Genomic DNA, 19,943 nt, shown 5'->3' with positions numbered 1-19,943 from the left:
ACAGTTTCCATTGCAACACTGCACGGGGCATTTGTTTGACTGGTATAATCCCCGCTCCCTTGCATAATTTCTTCAATGCCCTTCGTCTCTGGCAGTGTGAGAATTACATTGATTTCATCCCAAATTTATTGCCACCATTTTGACACACCTCTTCAAATGCCTAGCTACTCAACACATCATGAGAATTTCAACAGCACACATGGACGTCCTTTTCAGGTTACCTGCAAACACACCAAAATTTCAGCATAGCGCTAGCAGCAGGCTCTTGTAATAACTTAAGTACAAAAAAGACTATCATCTCCACTCAAAAAGGGGAGTTGCATCTGGGTGATGAATCAATTTAGCTTACCGTACTGCTCTCCTGCCTGTGTTTGTAATGGGCTTTGATGTTCACTTTGAACTACATCACAAGGACGTTTTTAGAGACACTGACTGTGCTCTCCATCACAATAGTTTCTATGACTGTGTAGGAATGCTTTTTACACTTAAAGTCAATTCGACGTTTCGAAGTATACATACTGTTGGTGTAGTCCAGGGGTTGGCAACCTACGGCACGCGTGCCAACAGTGGCACGCAGAGGGATAATCGCTGGCACGCAAGCAATAAGGAAAACTATAATGACGAACAGTTTGATGTAATAACTTCTCATAGTCACACAGCCTGTTAGGAGCTACAAATACTATTAAAGTGTGAGAATTAACTTGCATGGATGCACGTGCAAACACTGCACATACTAGGTGCTTCAGATCAAAGCCTCGGTCTAACAGCACTCGTCAATGTCAAAATGACTGAGATGGCCAATCAGATCAAAGTAGGCGGGGTTTACCGTTCACAGAAGCAGAGCGCGAAGCGTCAGTTTAACGTTAAAGAGAGTGAGGTAAGATGAAGCTGCAAATCAATTAACATTAGTCAACTTTTAATAATATATTTTACCATAGAAATGTTAAATGACCTAAAGCTATATCCAGTGATGAAAAATTTTCTGAAATATGGCCATTTTGAGAGAAAGAAAGTGGGGGGGGGGGGGGGGGGGGGTAAATTGTCTCTCTCTGCAGACAATGAAGCGATTTTGCCCCTTTGTTGTTGAGAAATATAATGTAGCGATTCAGTATCGATTAATAAAAGTAGCGTGACAACACTCATAGGTTTATGAGCTTCTGAATGCTACTTTTTGCACAGCACGATCTCAGATCTCTGTGTGCGAGTGGTGTGTGTGTGTGTGTGTCGGTGTGTGCACGTTCATCAATTAAAGCAGTGCATTAACGTTGATTAAACGTTAAACTTTTTTTTATCGTATAATAAAAAATTGTGTATGTACCGTTTAAATACAGAATTATATCGGGGTGTGGGGGGGGGGGGCTGTGCACACTTGGCACAGTGGTTAACCATAAAAATAAGAAATGGCACGTCATGCCGAAAAGGTTGCTGATCCCTGGTGTAGTCCTTCCTTATACAATCTATGGTGTAGTCACGTTAGTGAAATTTCGCGACAATTTTGCCTTCCCAACAAGTTGCGAAATCTGCCAAACGATAAATTCCTGTTACGACTGGATTAATGTGCTGTAGGTAGTCTACGTAATTTTTTGACTGTACTAAATCATTAAACATCATGTTTGCAGAATGCTTAGTCCACATGCTTCTCCAGAAAAAAAAAACAATGCTACAGTCGGTTATTCTATTTTTACTCTCAAATCATGTTATTGCAAATCTACAAACTAGGCTTCTTCCCTCTGTGGAACACATATATTTTAAAGAATGTTTAACAAGGTTCTATTTGTTAATATTAGTTAAATACATTAGTTAACATGAACTAACAATGACAAATAGCCTACTTCTAAAGCATTTATGAATCTAATGTTAATTTCAACATTATTAAAAAATAAAGTTGTATCTGTAAGCATCATTTAATGAACTTAAACTAACTTTTGTATTTTTATTAATGTTAACAAAGATTAATAATAATAATGTATAACTAACGTTAATGGATGGGACCTTTGAAAAGTCAGTTACCATGTTTTGTCCATTCAATGAAAGTTCTTTATATAAAGACCTTTATTATATTGACAAACGTAAAAAATAAAACACTGAGACATATTTTTATATATAATATTAGAGTGAACTCTTCCAGTAACTCATTTAGACCAGTCTGCTTAGAGAAACACATTAATACAAGCATCTTGCTCATTGGCGATAATACGTCAGACATTTTGTGATTGTATGACGACATCTAGTGGTTGCTTGGTAATAAGCTCAAACGGTTTGACTTTAATGTTGTTGTTTTTAGTTAGATTTTTGCCAGTTCCAAAGACAGAAATGCAATATGTTGAATGATAGATTTTAATGTTACATGTATTGTATAATATGTATCTCATAAATCAATGGTTAAAAACAAACCTCTCAAATGTAAAAATCACTGATATATAGCCCCTGAGATTACACCAGGGAAAACAAATTTTAAAATACTCCAAACACATAAATATATCGCATTAAGAAGAATTAATGACACAGAAAATAAACACTTTGCATCAGACTCCAATGATCATTTGAAATAACAAGCAAGCATCATTTGCAGTTGAATGGAAATATTTGCTTCTCATACAATTTCTTAAAAAAAGTGAGGATGCAATCTTGATTAGTGATTCTGATCTGACTAATCTATATTTGTAGATTAAATCTAACTGAAGTCTTTTGACTTCCACAAGACATCTGATTCAAGGGCTATAGTAGCATCCTTCTTTTTTATGAGACTATTAGTCTAGAATAAAGTCACTCTAAATTGCACTTTTACTATCCCAAAGCATCACCACAGCCAGCTCCACATACAATTAAACCAGAAGGATGAGAATTTGACATTGTCAGGTCACCACAATGTTACTGAGAAACTACAGACAGATGAAGCAACAGTTCTGACAGCACTTGTAAGTGATCTTTCAAGTCCTGTGTCCTGAGGATGGAAGGTATTAGATGTCAAAAGTGCACCTTAGATATGAAACAACACATCAGATGCATCAATCAGTACTTAAATTACTAAAGCAATTTCAAATAAAATCCTATTCTGATTTAAATCCCTTTCATAAATATATGTGTCTCTATGAATCACTCCACTGCGGTCATGCGATCATGAATAGTATGTGGCTCAGCATGACTTTGACCATGGTAGTATGAAGTGGAACATAACCGAGGCTTCTTTAAATCTCAGTTTTTGTATGAACCTTGTTGTGTCTAATCTTTTCTCCAAAAGTTCCCAAATTTTTACTGCTTCAAATAAGAAATCTAAAATCTAAATTGTTTAGGTATACTGCATTCAAAACATGGTTGAAAGCAAATCACCCAACTGTTAGTAACTGGTCTTCAATATGGCAAAATGACAGTAATCGTCCGAGCAGTGCACATCAGATCAAATATGAAAAACCTAAAAATAAATTAACAGTGCAGGTGGGTGCAGGTTAACACTTTTTGGACATCCAGCCATTAGGAGCTAGATACGTATGAGATGAGAAAAAACAATAGCACTATCACTAGAGTAGAAACAATGTCAGGTTCAATTCCATTTAAATGTTAAATCATATTTAACATTGCAGGTTTAACATTTCTCAGAATGTGGCACTGAAACAGAAGAAAGGAAAAATAAGGAACATAAATCCACAGTCCTTAACCAAATATCTGAATCCATATTACGGCCCAGCACAAGGCACAAGCACACAGAAATAATCCAATTATGACTAACACAAAGAGGTCCAGAGAGCTATAATGATCAACCCGATAGCTAAAACTTTCACAACATCTCCCATAACTGCTGTTTGATTATGAATAATGTTAACTACCACTCTTATGTTTGGGGTTAAGATTTTTCTTTATGTTTCTGAAAGTCTGCATGTATTTTATAAAAAAAAAAAAAAAAAAAACAGGAAAATATTATTACAACTTAAAATAACTTTTATATTCTGATAGATTTTTAAATGTTTTTTTTTTTCTGTAAAGCCAAAGGTGAATTTGTTTTATATTACTCCAGTCTTCAGTGTTACATGATCCTTCAGATATCATTCTAATATGCTGCTTTGGTCAATGTCGAAAACAGTTGTGCTGCATAATGTTATTGTGGAAATAGATAAATTTTTTTCAGTATTCTTTGATGAATAAGAAGTTAAAAAAAACAATGTTTAAGATAGAAATCTTTTGAAATACGTAGTCACATTTAATCAGATCAATGCATCTTTGCTAAATAAAACTGTAAAATTGTTAATTTCTTTCAAAAATCTTACTGAGCCCAAATTTTTAAATGGTAGAGTACCTTAACAGAAGGAATCCCTTCCTCTCTCCTCTCTACTGTCATGCCAACAACCTTGCAACACATGTATTACTACAAATGGAACAAGCACAGCTAGCAGCTTTCATTCAGGTAGTGTATTCTGTGCCATTGGTACTGCAATATTAATAGAACTCCTCACCTGTTACTAAGGATAATATTATTTCTGATTCTACTAAAAGTTACTGCTGGAATTGTGGGATTTTGAGGCTGCCATCATAAGTGTTTCATTCATGCATAATCAATGAGTTCCTATTCAGTCATCAATCTCTTGGGCCAACTGTTTCCCTCTCGGCCACACATTTAAAAAATCCAGGGACCAGTACTACTGGAAACATCTCAAATGCATGTCAACAAAACTAGCTGCAACATTTGGCATCCACTCTGATGATGTTAAATGAAGCGAACAGCGTGAACCAATAAACAGCTGTTCAGTGTAGAATGAGTCCTTGACTATTTGGTGTTCGACTCAAGAATTAGTAAAGATTAATTCAATAGTTGTACAGGTCATCTCATTTTTAACCAACCCATTTCACAGCTGCCCAATGTGTTACCAAGCACAAGAGATCTTGTGTGTGGATTATGATCAGAAAAAAAATATCAAATTTTGGCAAGAGCAAACAAATCTCTTGCAGTTGAATTTAAAATGTTCATTAAAAAAAATAATAATAATAAAAAAATTAATGTCTTCTGTGGTACATGCATGTGATGTGATCTGAGATACGGGCACATAATGTGTGTCCGTCCTAGCTCTGAGAGAAGTATTCTAGTGCGATACGTAGATGACCCAGTCTGTCCTTCAGGGATGTCAGAGACAGGACGGTGGTCTGATAGGCTGGATCTAGCTGCAGCACTGACAGCAGCCACCAGCACCAGGCCGGCCCATTAGCAGATGCCTGCAATGTACAAAAACACATTCATTCTCTTTAAGAAGTTACTACTAAAATGCGCGATCGATGGTTCTGTTAACAAATGCAATATTCTGTGGGCTCTGACCTGAATGTCGTCCTCTTTCTCGGGCATGATGCCGTACTGCCGGGTGATCTGCTCCTGAATGCGGCTGTTCAGACGGTGGTACCACTCCCTCGCCTGCTGATACACGCTGTCATGGAGTAGCTGCAATAATTCAAGCTCGGCACCTTCAACCTAAACCCAAATGTAAGCAAATGTTATGGGGATAAACAAGTTTTACTGTCACACTCAACTTCAAACAGAGGATAAAATAATATAATATGCATGGGTTCGAAAAAAGCTTGAATTTGTTGACTACCAGGCAGTTAATCACAAGCTCCTCTTCCTAATGTCTGCTGAATACACATGCAGTTAACACTAATTAACATTAAGTATTTACTTGATATTCAGTTTGCAGTACTAACAAAAGGTTTTGTATTTAATGTCATCATAAGCAATCCATCACAGTCTCAGGCGTGTGATAGCAGTAATAACTCTCTCTCTCTCTTTAATAGATGCTTTTCATTTAATCCTCAATTGTGACTCGATCTTATTTAGGTGGTTAAGACACATAACCACAGGTAAAATGCAACAGAAAGCCAGACTGCACAAAAAAGCCACACTGTTGCTTAAAGCATTTCATTAGTGAAGTGAAGTGACATACAGCTAAGTATGGGGACTCATACTCAGAATTTGTGCTCTGCATTTAACCCATTCAAAGTGCACACACACAGCAGTGAACACACACCCACACCGTGAACACACACCCAGAGCAGTAGGCAGCCATTTATGCTGCAGTGCCCAGGGAAAAAACGTGTCTTCTTGTTTTACAGCGGATCGCAGACTTTTTAGTGCATTACTGCCACCTATCTCTCAAATGGAACATTGACACTCCTAACTGAGATTGTAGATAGAGTGTCAATGGTTCACTTGAGAGATAGGTTTGCGGTATTGCACTTATAAGTCTGTGATCTGACATAAAGCAAGAAGAAGAAAAAGACCCATCAGGAGGTTTAATTTGGTTTTTGTTCGTGTATGTTTTTTTACTTTTGATACGATTGTCGAACATATCCAAATGTTTCAAACTGGTCATGAAGCAACCGATACCCTCGGCTTATTCACCATGGTAAAATGAATTATTTTAATGAATATAATGAATGTATGATTATATCCACACAAAACAAATGACCCCCAAATGAAAAAAAATATTTTTTTTAGGTTTAATGTGGCTAATCAACGTTTTGTTTTTGTTTTTTCATTCAATTTTGGCTGGGTGGTTAGGAACACATTTTCAGCGTTTTTTGCAAATTCAGAACACATATTTAATATTGCTTTTCACAGACTTCAATTGCAGGAGTCAAAATTAAATATTGTTCCACAACAGGACAAAGCAACTCTTTATATTTAATATAAAATGCTGAAATAACATTTTTACTATAGGCTATAATATATTATATACTATGTAATAAAATAGTTATTTGTCAAGTCAAGTCAAGTCTGCTTTATTGTCAATTTCCACATGTACAGTACATACAGTACATACTCTCAGACCCCGGTGCATACAGATAACATTAACATTAAAGCCTAAAAATCTAGATCAAATATAAAATGTAGATACAACTATACCGTAAGGAAATGTAAAAAAAGGCATATAATAAAATTAAAAATAAAGTTAAATAAAGCCGCGCAAGGCAAATGACATATAGAGTGCAAATCAATGAAGTGAACAACAGTGCAGTTAAAAGATATTTAGTGCAAAAAAAAAAAAACCCCGTATTAAGTCGGATTAAAGTGAAAAGTGACAAAGGGCTCAAGAGCAGTTATTTTACTTAACTGACTGATGAGGTAATGGAATGATGTCAGTTCCATGCTGAAAAAGGTAGTGAGCAGACCAATGCTGCACAAAGTGACTGGTGCATGTCAGTATATATTAGTGGGGGGCTGGGTATGTGGGATCTGGGGGGGGGGGGGTTCATAGTTCAATGGTGCCTGGGGCAGAAGTGGGACGGGGGGCAAGTTCGGGAGGGAGTTCAGCTTCCTGACAGCCTGGTGGATGAAGCTGTCCTTCAGTCTGCTGGTCCTGGCCTGGAGACTCCCCAGTCTCCTCCCTGATGGCAGCAGGCTGAAGAAGCTGTGTGATGGGTGGGTGGGATCAACTGTGATGGAGAAGGCTTTGCGGCTGAGATGGGTTCCATAAATGTCCTGGAGGGAGGGGAGAGAGACACCAAAGATCTTCTCAGCTGCTCTCACTATGCATTGCACAGTCTTTCGGCAGGACACGTTGCAGGCGCCGTACCACACAGTGATGCAGCTCGTCAGGATGCTCTCGATAGTTCCTCTGTAGAAGGTGTACATGATGGGGGACGGGGCTCTGGCTCTCCTCAGTTTGCGGAGGAAGTAGAGACGCTGTTGTGATTTCTTGGCCAGTGCTGTGGTGTTTTCAGTCCAGGAGAGGTCCTCTGTGATGTGCACACCCAGGAACTTGGTGCTGCTCACTCTCTCCACGGTCGCACCGTTGATGGTCAGAGGAACGTGCTGAGTGAGTGCTCTCCTGAAGTCTAAAACAATCTCCTTCATCTTCTCCACGCTCAGAGAGAGATTGTTGTCACTGCACCTCATCTTTGTTGCTAATAAGACCCACCACAGTCGTGTCATCTGCAAACTTAATAAAGAGGTTGGAGTTGTGTGACGGTGTGCAGTCATGGGTCAGCAGAGTGAAGAGGAGGGGGCTCAGCACACATCCTTAGGGGGTCCCAGTGTTCAGTGTGATGGTGCTGGATGTGTTGCTGCCAACCCGTACTGCCTGAGGTCTTCCAGTCAGAAAGTCCAACAGCCAGTTGCACAGCGAAGTGTTGAGCCCCAGCTGAATCAGTTTGTAAATGAGCTGTTGAGGGATGATTGTGTTGAATGCTGAACTGAAGTCTATGAACAGCATTCTGACATACAAGTCATTTTTGTCCAGATGTGTGAGTGCTGAGTGGAGGGTAGTGGAGATGGCATAATCGGTCGACCCCTTTGGACCGATATGCAAACTGGAAGGGGTCCAGGGAGGGGGGGAGGGCAGACTTGATGTGGTGCATGACTAGCCGTTCAAAGCACTTCATGAGGATGGGGGTAAGTGCAACAGGACGGTAGTCATTGAAGCAGGATGGAGATGTCTTCTTTGGAACTGGAATGATGGTGGTAGTTTTGAAACATGTGGGAACAACAGCCTGACTCAGTGAGATGTTGAAAATGTCTGTGAAGAAATCAGTGAGTTCTGCTGCACAGTCTCTCAGTACACGCCCAGGGCTGTTGTCAGGACCCGGAGCTTTGCTGGCATTGATCCTGCTGAAGGATCTCCTCACGCTGTCCAGGGTCAACGTCATCACCTGGTCGCCGGGAGGAGGTGGAGTCTTCTGTGCAGTGGTGCTGTTTTGTTGCTCAAAGCGAGCGAAGAAGGTGTTCAGTTCGTTCAGCAGAGAGATGTTGTTGTCACAGGTCCGTGGTGGGGGCTTGTAGTCCGTAATGATCTGTATCCCCTGCCACAGGTTCCTAGTGTCTCTGCTGTCGCTGAATTGATGAGCTATCCTCCTGGAGTGCTGTTTCTTAGCCTCTCTAATGCCGTGGGACAGGTTGGCCCTGGCTGTTCTCAGGCCCACCTCATCTCCAGCTCTGAAGGCAGCGTTCCGTGTCTTCAGGAGTCTTTAGACCTCCCCTGTCATCCATGGCTTCTGGTTGGCCCAGACAGTGATGGTTTTTGTGACCGTTACATCATCAATACACTTGTTGATGTAAGCAGTGACAGTCTCTGAGTACTCCTGGAGGTCAGTGGTGTTATTGGATGTGGCAGCCTGCTTAAACATGTCCCAGTCAGTTGTGTTGAAGCAGTCTTGAAGAACCTCTGATGATCCTTCTGGCCACACTTGAATCTGTTTGTGAACTGGTTTGGCCACTTTAATGAGTGGTCTGAATGTTGAGTGCTGTCTGCTGCTCACTGATGTGCTGGTACAGTTCATTTACTGCGTCGTTCCTGTTGCTGGTGATGTTGAACGGGGGAATGTACACCGAAATGAGCAGTATAGCAGTATATTCCCTCGGCAGATAGAACGGCCGGGACTTAATAATTATAAACTCCACCAGGGGTGAGCAGTGTCTGCAGATCACAACAGTATCGCGGCACCACGCGTCATTGATGTAAACACAAAGCCCGCCACCGCGGGTTTTTCCTCCCGCGACGAGAGCTCTGTCCACTCGGTAGCACGTCAGCTGGTCGAGCTGAATAGCACAGTCTGGAACGCTGTTGCTGAGCCATGTTTCCGTAAACACAAAAACACAACAGTCTCTTACAGTCCTCTGAGTTGAACGTAGTAATCGAATGTAGTCCAGTTTATTGTCCAACGAGCGTACGTTAGCCAGTACAATGGTGGGGATAGATGGCTTGTGTGGGTTAGCCGTTAGCCTAGCCCGGATACCTCCGCGCTTACCCCTCTTCTGCTTCCTCTCACACCGCTTGTGGCGCCTCCGCTGTGGGAAAGATGCAGTAGAGGGGGTCGGTGATGGTGAAGGCCTCCGTAGCAGACAGAGTTCCCGCAGCTGTTCCGCGTGCGTGGAGTTTAACTGTAAAAATGCGGTTCTGCCGACATCAAGCAGAAACTCGCGACTGTATTTGCGCTTAAAGACAGGTAGATGCGACAACGACGTACAAAAACACTGCGACTCACAAGACAAAAAACAAGAAAACACCGTTCTGTCAGGGCAGAGAGAAGCCGCTGCGTGTGGACGCGCCGCCATCTTGGTTTTTGTGATTGATAGTTAATATGGCAGGAAAAGCTTACGACTACCACAGCTTGCTTTGGAAGAATACTATACTGAAAGTATCTACAGTAGATAGCAGGCCATGCATTTGTTAAATTATAGATTGGAAGTGTGCCATCCAGAAACATCTCATTTAAACATGTGCCAGATCTCCTTTACGACAGGGACTGTAACCTTTAATACGAGATGTGCAATTTCATTTACAATCAAAGACTGTATTATAGAAACTTCCTATCATAAACTAATCTTAGTAAGTTAATCTTAAGATAAGTTAAGATCTGATCAAACTAACTAAAATCATCAAGTTTACTAAACAGATTAGATAGAACTCTTGAATTTCAGATGTTTATGTAATAAAGCCCCATGAGCACAATCTAATTTACATTATAGGCAGTGAACCATTGTATAATCTGATTATACGGATTCAATTTTGAATATTCGTCATGCAGCCTTAATACTGCTTGCAATAAAGACCTTTTCCAAAATAATTTTTCTTGGTCTGAGATCTGACATTTGAGATATGGCAGTCTGTAACCTCTATTCTCAGCCTCATACGGATGTATATAGGACCAAAAGTGGAAACACTTCAGAAGTGTCGAAGTCGTCATTGGATTGGTTGAATTATACGGGATTTCCGAGAGACATGTGTGTCACATTCTTTAACATTCTGTCTGGAAACAAAAATGTTGTGGTGCCAAACCCCCTCACGAAAGAAGAAAGCCGTTGTGTGTACTTATCAGGTGAGCGCTTATCAGGATCAACTAAATGCTGGATATTTAAAAGTATCTCAAATATTTAAAGTTTGCGGCATAGAGTCTTTCAAATACGTCCGAGAGTTTTACAAACCGTTCTGTTATTGTGGCAACATTTCCACCCCCCCCGAAACATGACGCTGAACAAAACAAACTGTGATTGGTTGTTTGACATGTCGATCAAACGGCCTCATAGGCGGGCATTAGCCAATGAAAGCTGACATAGATTCCAGACCTACAGCCATCAGTCTGAAGGTCTGGCGAGACTATGTAACCTCTGACCTTATGGTCCTCCAGGTACTCAATATCAGCAGTGTGGTAGCCATCCCTCTGTCCTCTCCTGAGCACTCGGAAGCGACTTCCTCCCACTGTATCCACATAGGAGCGACCATCAGGAAGCAAATCCAGATCCAAAATATCCAACATGCAGCCATAATCTGCAAAGCTATGACAGGAAATTCTGGGATCAAAACACTTGAAAGGCATTCCATATTCCATATATGTGTATATTCCATAGATATACACATATGTACACTACTAACCCCTTAAAAAAAAGCTAGGGTGTATGTGTATATTCTTATAATTAATGACACATAAAGTTTCTTAAAATCTGTAAAGACACAAAAGTTAGCATAACCTATTTGTATACCCTTTGCCCTGCTCGTAGCTGCACATGCCAAACTTTTTGGTGCCCGTCTCCATACATCGCCGCATCATCAGACGGTAACGAGGCTCAAAGATGTGCAGTGGACATGGGATGCCAGGGTACGCCACCGTGCACACAAAGATTGGGATGTCCTTAGTCAAACTAGAGATAAGAGAGGGCAATTAATTGTAATTTTAATATTGCTTTTGCATAACATTTCCCAGTATCAAACTGTTTCTGGACTGCTAATAACAATGCTAATTCATTGTAAAAAGAAAAGCAGATACTGGATTCAAGCAGTATACGAGTAACTTATAAATTGCAATATATAGACAGGACTGCTGTTTTTCATTATCTCCGAGAGGGGAACTCACTTTGAGAGCTCTGCCATCTCCGCCTCATGCACCTGTTTCCTCTCAGCCAACTGCTGGGGGAAGAGGCGGGACATAATCTCCTGCAGCAGCACGGTGGGGTTGTACTTTCTGTTCTTAAAATACTGCAATAGGAAGAAATGAGGTGAGACTTCTATGCAACATGATTTGCTCAGCTTTTTTAATGAAAACAATGTGATTGTCTTTAGAAGGATTAAACTACTGGATTTGTTTCTACATGCTTCAAAATTTTAAAAACATTTAATTATTGTAAGAGTCTGTGCTTTTGTAGTACCTCCTGCAGTGGTTGTTTACAAAGTGGACAGCGTAGATTATGGTCCAGACTTCTCTCAAGGCAGTTTTTGCAGAAGGTGTGTCCACAGGGAGTCGTCACCGGCTCATAGAATAACCTTTAATCCATTAATCATGACAGGATCAAAGATAAGAAGTGGGCAATTACCAAATAAATCTGTTTATGCACAACTTATGCTCACACAAGTCCTCTGTAATACTACTAATACTTTTAAAACCCCTATTAAGACTGCTAGATATTGTTAGAGAGTCGGACTGGTAACCTTAAGGTTGCGAGTACTGTACTGCTTTAGACACTATTACAAGAGAAAGGAAAATAACAAAACATATGTGGAATGTGAATCCTTATGTTATGAAAAGGAGCGATTTTTTTTAACTAAATTTAAATACTTGCCTGCCATCAAGGAGGTGGATATAGGCTAAGCAACTAGTAACCCTGATTGCAAACAAGCAATTTTGAAAGTGAATCTTGCATTTATTTGAGGTATGCGGGATATACAGTATGTCAGTCCTGAAACTTTGCTGCATGTACAGGGTGTGTGGCCATTGATTCTGTTAGGAGCTTGTAAAACAACACTTTTATTTAAATTCTAAATTGATTATAGCCTAAAAAGTGAGCTAATATTGCTTGCATATAATCACTAAAAAGCGGTCACTCACTTCAATTTAATGCAATCTCGCAGTGCTCTGTTATAATCAATGAAGCTCTCTAAACTGCACATATATTATCTTATTTACATTGTGTCTACGTGTAGCATTTGAAATTGAGTGAATTCTGACTGTCTAATGCTGAATGCGTGAGAGTTGGCAGCCCTGTATCTTTTCATATATTTCTTTAATAATATCTTAATATCTTATATTAACCATTTGCGCACACAAGCATTATCCGAATCAGCTCCTCTCAACCGCAGACGCAGGTTTAAAAACTGCGTTTTTCAGTCAGTTTCTTGCCTTTTTTTCCTTATGAACAACAACATTTCTGTATATGATAAAAGCTCCCTTGTGGTTTCTCAGTTTAAACGATTTGGGCATCCATAAACAATGCAAAACATAATTAATAAATAGGCGATTACTATATAAAATAATCACTTTCTGCCCTCCAACTGCATTGCGCGCCACAGCAATGACGTAATGTGCAAATAACCTATTGAATTAAACCGGTTTAAAGTATTACAAAAATATTGCATCTTCAAATAGGCTGCAATCTACCATTTAAATACCATAGCAAAACTAAAGGAAATCAAAGTGTCTGGTAGCAGGAAACAATGGCAGTGAAGCAGGACACAGTATAAATGTCCACTGACCTGATGCAGAGAGGGCACTCAAAATCACTCACAGTCAGAACGCTGAGGCAGGACTCTCTGGCCACACTGCACACACCTAAAGAATCAAACACAGATGTCGTTTTCAGTGACTTATCCTTTGTATGGAGGATGCTGGGGTCTATTAATAACAATTATTATTAACTATTTTAATAATAATGTAAATGTATAAGCCATTATGTTTCCCTGTTACTAATGAACAAAGAACTTACAAAACCCAAAGTAATCTAGAAAATCTAAATTAATGTAAAATGTTTAATATTATTTTTAATATTAAAACTACATATTATTAGCTTGTTTCATACTTAAGCAATAAAGGTTAATTATATTATATTTAGTCCTAAATCAATGTTTTAACAGTTCCTAAATGTTGGATGTCCAAATGTGAATGCATTATGTTTGTTCTATAGTAGTGATTAAAGGGTTACTCCTGCCCTTTCCTGAAAATTTTGTCATCAATCACTTACCCCCCATGTCTTTCAAAACCCATAAAAGCTTTGTTCGTCTTTTATGGGTACACAATTTAAGATATTTTGGATGAAAATTGGGAAGCTTGGTACTGTCCCATTGACTGCCAAGTAAGTTACACTGTCAAGGTCATTCAGCCGTAACGTCATGAAGCGATGAGAATACTTTTTGTACGTGAATAAAACAAAAATAATGACTTTATTTGACAATTTGTGAACAATTTTATATAGCTTTTACGGGTTTGGAATGACATGGGGGTTAGTGACTAATGACAAAATTTTCATTTTGGGTGAAATATCCCTTTAAGATATTTTCACCTCTGTTCTGTTTCTCTTCTCTCTTCATCATCAGTTCCTCATCATCCTCAGCTGTGGGGAGGAAGGACACGGCCTGACACAGGCTCAGACAGCACTCGCTGCTGGTGCCGTGCTTCACTTTAGTTGCAGTCTAGGACAGAACAGAACAGAGCCTGAGAGTAAGCAAAAACTTTTCCTAATGATGCTAACATGTTACATTTCAAAAGTGAAGTTACAACAGCATTAGTGCACTGCGCACACCTCACCTGCACGGGATCACTTTGACCTTCAGTATCGTTGTGGGAGTAGCGCTGAGCATCTGGACACAAGGGGCTTACAGAGCTGGTGATAGGACAGAGATCTTGCAAGTACTCAGACACAACATGCAGCATCCGTGGAACTTCTTCTGGTACAGCCATGCCCTCTGCCTCTAAGATCTGCATACGAATCAGTGTATCATAGAAACATTCGTTTATGTTTTAAAGCAGAACATGCTCTCTCTATGGATGTTTTGGTACTGAATCACTCAAAATGATTCTAAAAGGTATGATTCTATTTCCAGAAAATGCTTTGTTCATCATACCGGATTTCTGAAAACTCACCTTCTTAATCAGATTTTTTGCAGGGGCAAAATCAGACTGCTGCTTCAGGCAACGGTAAAACTGAATGAGGGCTTCAGTCCGTCTGCCCATTTCAAGAAGCACATTCCCTTTACGAAAGAAACCCTACAAAACACAGAATTCAACCACAAATTATCACAGGTAACCCTATTTAATTGATTAAATATAAAGTTTAATATAACTTATAATAAACACAATAGCAAAATCCTCAGGGAATAAATGTAAATCTGCTGTTTTACAAAGTTTTCACCAGTGCTTTATTGTGCCAATATGAACCAGCTTGGGGTCAGTAAGACATAAAATATGAGTCTCTTATGCTTATCAAGGCTATATTTATTTGATCAAACAAATATTAATATTATAACAATTACAATTTCTATTTGAATATATTTTAAAATATAATGTATTCCTGTGATGGTAAAGCCAAATGTTTCTTCATCTTTACTCCAGTCTTCAGTGTCACATGATCCTTCACTTCAAGAAACATTTCATATTATTATAAACATTAAAAATAGTTGTTCTGCTTAATATTAAAGGTTCATAACAGCAGCATTTACTTGTAAATAGAAATAGAAAAGTTCTGTAACTAAACATTCTGTAAATGTTCTGTAACATTATACATATAAATCATTTATATTTATAATGTTACAGAATATTTCATTGAATTTAACTGAACGGTGATATTTACGGTAATATGTAATATGACAGTATATTTCTGTCAGAAAAATGTCAAATCTCAAAATGTGCTCTAGCCATATCAACAGATATTGCATAACTGCAAAACTGTCAGTCATTTCCGTAAATATTATGCCATGAGAAAGCACAGACATTTTCGAGATCTAACATGAGTATGCAGAATAAATGACAAAAATTAAAAGCAATAACCCTGGATTTAAAAGTGAAATTGATACAGATTTTCATAATGTTAACACTACTCCTAAACAAATGTTTTGTCCATATATATAAATAATCAGCACAGTCAGCAAAAATGGCCCTCACCTCGGTCCAGTTGGGTCGCACACAGCACAGGTCATCCAGGTCACGGAGGGCATCCGAAAAGCGACGGAGGCCCATGCAGGCCTCAGCTCGCCACACTTTCAGACTCACATCTTCAGGGACTGTAGATTCATGAAAAGATTAACAGTGTGGTATTTCAGACACAGGCTTTTATCGGTTTTGATCATTTTGAATGGGCATAAACAAAAAGGCCAACCTAATAGCTTAATCCAAAAAGAAGAAAAAGAAAATGCCTGATGCATAAAAATCAGATGCAACTGATGTAGTTCACCTGCTACAAAATACACAAAGGAAGAGGTGGATGAGCGCGCATTAATCTAAGATTAATCAAATACAACTACAAAGGGATCTGACAATTACTAGAAATTCAGCATTTCTATTATATAAAGAGGGAAAAAATGCAAGCTGCATTTACGTCACTTACATGTGCACTTTGAAGGATGAAATAACCAGGTTGTTACCCATACAAAACCAGATTATATCATAGGATCCTTGGTTACACAACAGGGAAAGTATATGTGGGGCAGAACGCTGAGTGTACAGGAAACTGTCTCTAATTGGATTCAAAGAGTTGACAGACATCTCGATTTGGCCTCGGAGGTTTATGTTACTAGACAGATAATTGCAGTCATTCAGTGGCTGTAAAATGATACGTAATTCACCAAAGAGCAAATGGTACTGTTGCTTTTAAGAGTAAACTTACAATATTATCAAACTGTGCTAGCTCATACTGTCACGGGATACATTCATTGCACACGATTCTCCACAACTACATTTGTGCATCTCACAATATTTTCTATAATGGCTCCTTATAGTTGGGGGAGGGTTGTTATTTTACCAATGTGTTCCCTAGAGGTGCTTTCATAGCCTTATTTACCCTTGACTTCTGTCTGTTAGTGACATCAGCCACTCACAGCATGTTTTAACCCACTTTTTCTGCTGCTCATTAACCCTTTAGAAGACCTGAGATTACGAAATCTCTGTTGCTTTCAACAACCACGGCTTTCCGCTCACTTGTGTGAGAGTAGGTGGATCACAAAGACAATATCAAACAGTCTTCAACTAACCCACGCTGTGTTAAAATGCTGCAATCTAGGGCAAATATTTCAAAGACTTCAAACTCCTGCTGCATATGGCTTTCATTAGTTCTGCCTACCTGTGTTTACAGGCTGTAATGATTGATCTGATTCAAAACATGCATTAAGTATATCCATTACATCATCTCTCTGATGCATTTTCCACAGTGATGACATGAACTGACATGGTTGATGTACAATATTCCTTATACAGTTACTTATTAAAATGTAATTCAAATCATTATATTTCTGGAGTTTTGTCATTACATTGAATGCATTCCTTTTTTCATTAGTGTGAGGTTCACCAACTCATTGGCCTACATTTGCAGAACTAAGTGTGCTTTCAAAAATGTCCTATAAAAGGCAAGTGGCAATTATTATTATGGGTTAGAAATATCCTGCACATCAAGAAAAAAAAATGTTACCTATCTAGACAGCACTAACTAGGCATGTTACATGTCACCTTGCGCACTTATGCACCAAAATGTGTGTACTTTTTAGAGGTGGTATAAATGCAGTGCATTTACATACTAACTATACACTAAATAGAAATATTGGAACAAAAAATGTAAACATATATTTCATAAAAAGGTGATTAATGGTGTATGCCTATTGAATAATAATGTGTATTTCCACTTTGTCATATGAACCAATAATTAACACTAGTCTTAAGTACAACATGCTACAGTAACTTTTTTTTTTCTCCGACAGTGAGTTCAGTGAGTGAAATTTTTTGGTTTACTTAGAATAATTCTGTTGATATTCTGACTCGTGCTATGTTTTGATTCATAAAAAAGAATCGACTCATACGAGTCATTAGTTCGGTTTTCTGACTTCCCTTTCACACTGGAATTCCAGATAATACTTGGGTAATGTGTCCAGGCAATTGTTCCCGGATCGTTAGATGTTGGTTCATTCGTATGTTTTGTAAAAAAAAAATCGGTTCATTAGAATGATTCGTTCAACAACATTAGTCGCACTGTATATTTCGAACGCACGTTCGAGCACCGTGCAAGAACTAAACATAATAAAAATAAAAATCACTCTGCTGGTGTATTTTTTTTTTTTTTTTCAGTTTTCAACCTTAGGCTTCAGACACCGCTACAGTCCAAGCATCTGCACCTGCATGCATAACCGAGACGGGACACTAAACGTTCCTCTTTGTATATAAACACCAGCGAGGTTGCATAAGGTCAGTTCCCTGGTAAACGGCGTTTGCATCCTTACCCATTTCGATCCCTTCATCAGCAATACGCAGCGCTTCTGTAAACTCGCTCGTTTTCAGTTTCTCTTGAATGTGACATTTCATCTTAGTCTCTTCGGGACAACATTTCTCAAGGACGCTGAAGAGCAACACGTTGTTTTTGATGTTTTTCGCATCTCTCTGTTTTAAACGTTCTTTGCATGTGGGGCATCGCGAGGGCAGGAAGGCTCCCATGCATCTCCTGCAGAAAGAGTGACCGCAGCTCATGGTCAAGGGCTCGCACATGAGGAACAGACAGATCGGACACTCCAGCAGATCCATGCTCGACTCTTCACCCGGTGTCACAGCTGATGGCTTTTCTCCAAAGTTACACAGCTCGATCATTTAGCGCGAAAGGTGACATGTAAAAAAAAAGTTTAACGACATGGGTAGTTTAACAGCTCTGTCCTATCTCATTTCGTGATCGCTGCTGTTATAAGCTTCCTAAGGCCGATGACAATGTCTGCGAAATTGTGCAAAGAGCATGCTTTAGGACTCCCTCTCCAACTGACTTTTATATATGACAGTCGATTTAATACGTATGATTATCCATTGTCAATCATATCTCAGTCTTTGTTGTGATAGTAACGTTTTCCCTTGTTGTGCATGATGAATTGGTTCGCTCCGCTTCAGTCCGATCAGCACGACTCCACCGAACTCCATCAACGCAGTCCAAGGATAAAATAAAAAGCAACCGATTGATCTCAGTTTTAAGCTCGCAAGACCAACATTTTTCTCTTGTGTAGCATGAAGATTATGCTGGGTTCGCTTCTGACACATTACCTTACATAAATAAAAAAAAACACGTGACGCGTTGTGGTGCTTCCCATTGGCTCCGCGCTCCGCGTTCCGCCCTGTTGTGAAACAGCAAACGCCGCGTTTCATAACGGAATCTCGCGCACTACTTTAATGACAGACGCCTACAGAGCAAACTGTGCCATGGACATATGGGTGTTTAAGAATTATGCTAATTATAACGAGTTGCTTTCTTGCGTTTCTCTTGTGTATTTCAGCATTTAACGCATGAAGGAAAAAGTTTTTCTCTAGGTATTAAAAAGCATAAAGGGCTTTCCTAGATTCTACATTCAGGGTCACTAATACTACAGCCACGAGGAACCAGGCTGTGTTAATGTTAATTAAACATGAATCATAAGTTGTTCTAGTATTCTTCAACATAAAGTAACCTTAGTTTACTAAAGTTACATAAATCTTAGTACAGTTGCTTTGTAACATGCTTATGTTATCGTACAGATGTTTAGTGGCATATTGGTCAGCAGAAAAACTTTAAAACAGCTTATTAAGATGACACTGCAAATACAGAGGCTTTGAGAATACTTGCAAAGCATACAAGTATTATTTAGTTAAAATGTTTGTCACTCGTTAGACTGAAGATCACTTACACAAGATTGCATAAGTGCAGGTTTTATAAGTTTGCATTTCCTCCAATCAATCTGCATCATATAACCGTGACACTGAGAATGACTTAAATAACCTAACAACATCACATGACACAACATATTTTTGTAATTATCGATTGTTAGGCTGGGGAACAGGTTATATAGCAGTAGTTTGATGAAATCATTCAGGTTTAAGCTTATTCTTTACATAAAACACTTAAGCAGAGGTTAATTATATGACCATATATATATATATATATATATATATATATATATATACACACACACGCACACAAATGGGCGGCACGCATCCAAAAATTTTATAAAATATGGTTGAAAATTGTTTTATACTTAATGTGCCTGTTTTAA

General features: G+C 38.9%; 1 protein-coding gene across 1 annotated transcript; it reads right to left on the bottom strand.

Moving 5' to 3' along the window:
- Positions 1 to 4,068: 4,068 nt before the first annotated feature.
- Positions 4,069 to 19,045, bottom strand: LOC132113666 (LON peptidase N-terminal domain and RING finger protein 1-like). Its single transcript, XM_059521547.1, has 12 exons — positions 18,162 to 19,045; positions 15,841 to 15,959; positions 14,824 to 14,946; positions 14,488 to 14,658; positions 14,243 to 14,372; positions 13,440 to 13,515; positions 12,119 to 12,233; positions 11,827 to 11,948; positions 11,456 to 11,614; positions 11,089 to 11,251; positions 5,303 to 5,452; positions 4,069 to 5,202 (listed from the first exon to the last, which is right to left on the bottom strand). The coding sequence occupies exons 1-12, from the start codon at positions 18,520 to 18,522 to the stop codon at positions 5,053 to 5,055; spliced, it is 1,839 nt and encodes a 612-aa protein (XP_059377530.1). The 5' UTR covers positions 18,523 to 19,045; the 3' UTR covers positions 4,069 to 5,052.
- Positions 19,046 to 19,943: the final 898 nt, after the last annotated feature.

The sequence above is a fragment of the Carassius carassius genome, chromosome 33, assembly GCF_963082965.1.
Source record: "Carassius carassius chromosome 33, fCarCar2.1, whole genome shotgun sequence".
Taxonomy (NCBI): Eukaryota; Metazoa; Chordata; class Actinopteri; order Cypriniformes; family Cyprinidae; genus Carassius; species Carassius carassius.
This window is presented reverse-complemented; position numbering and strand designations above follow the sequence as displayed.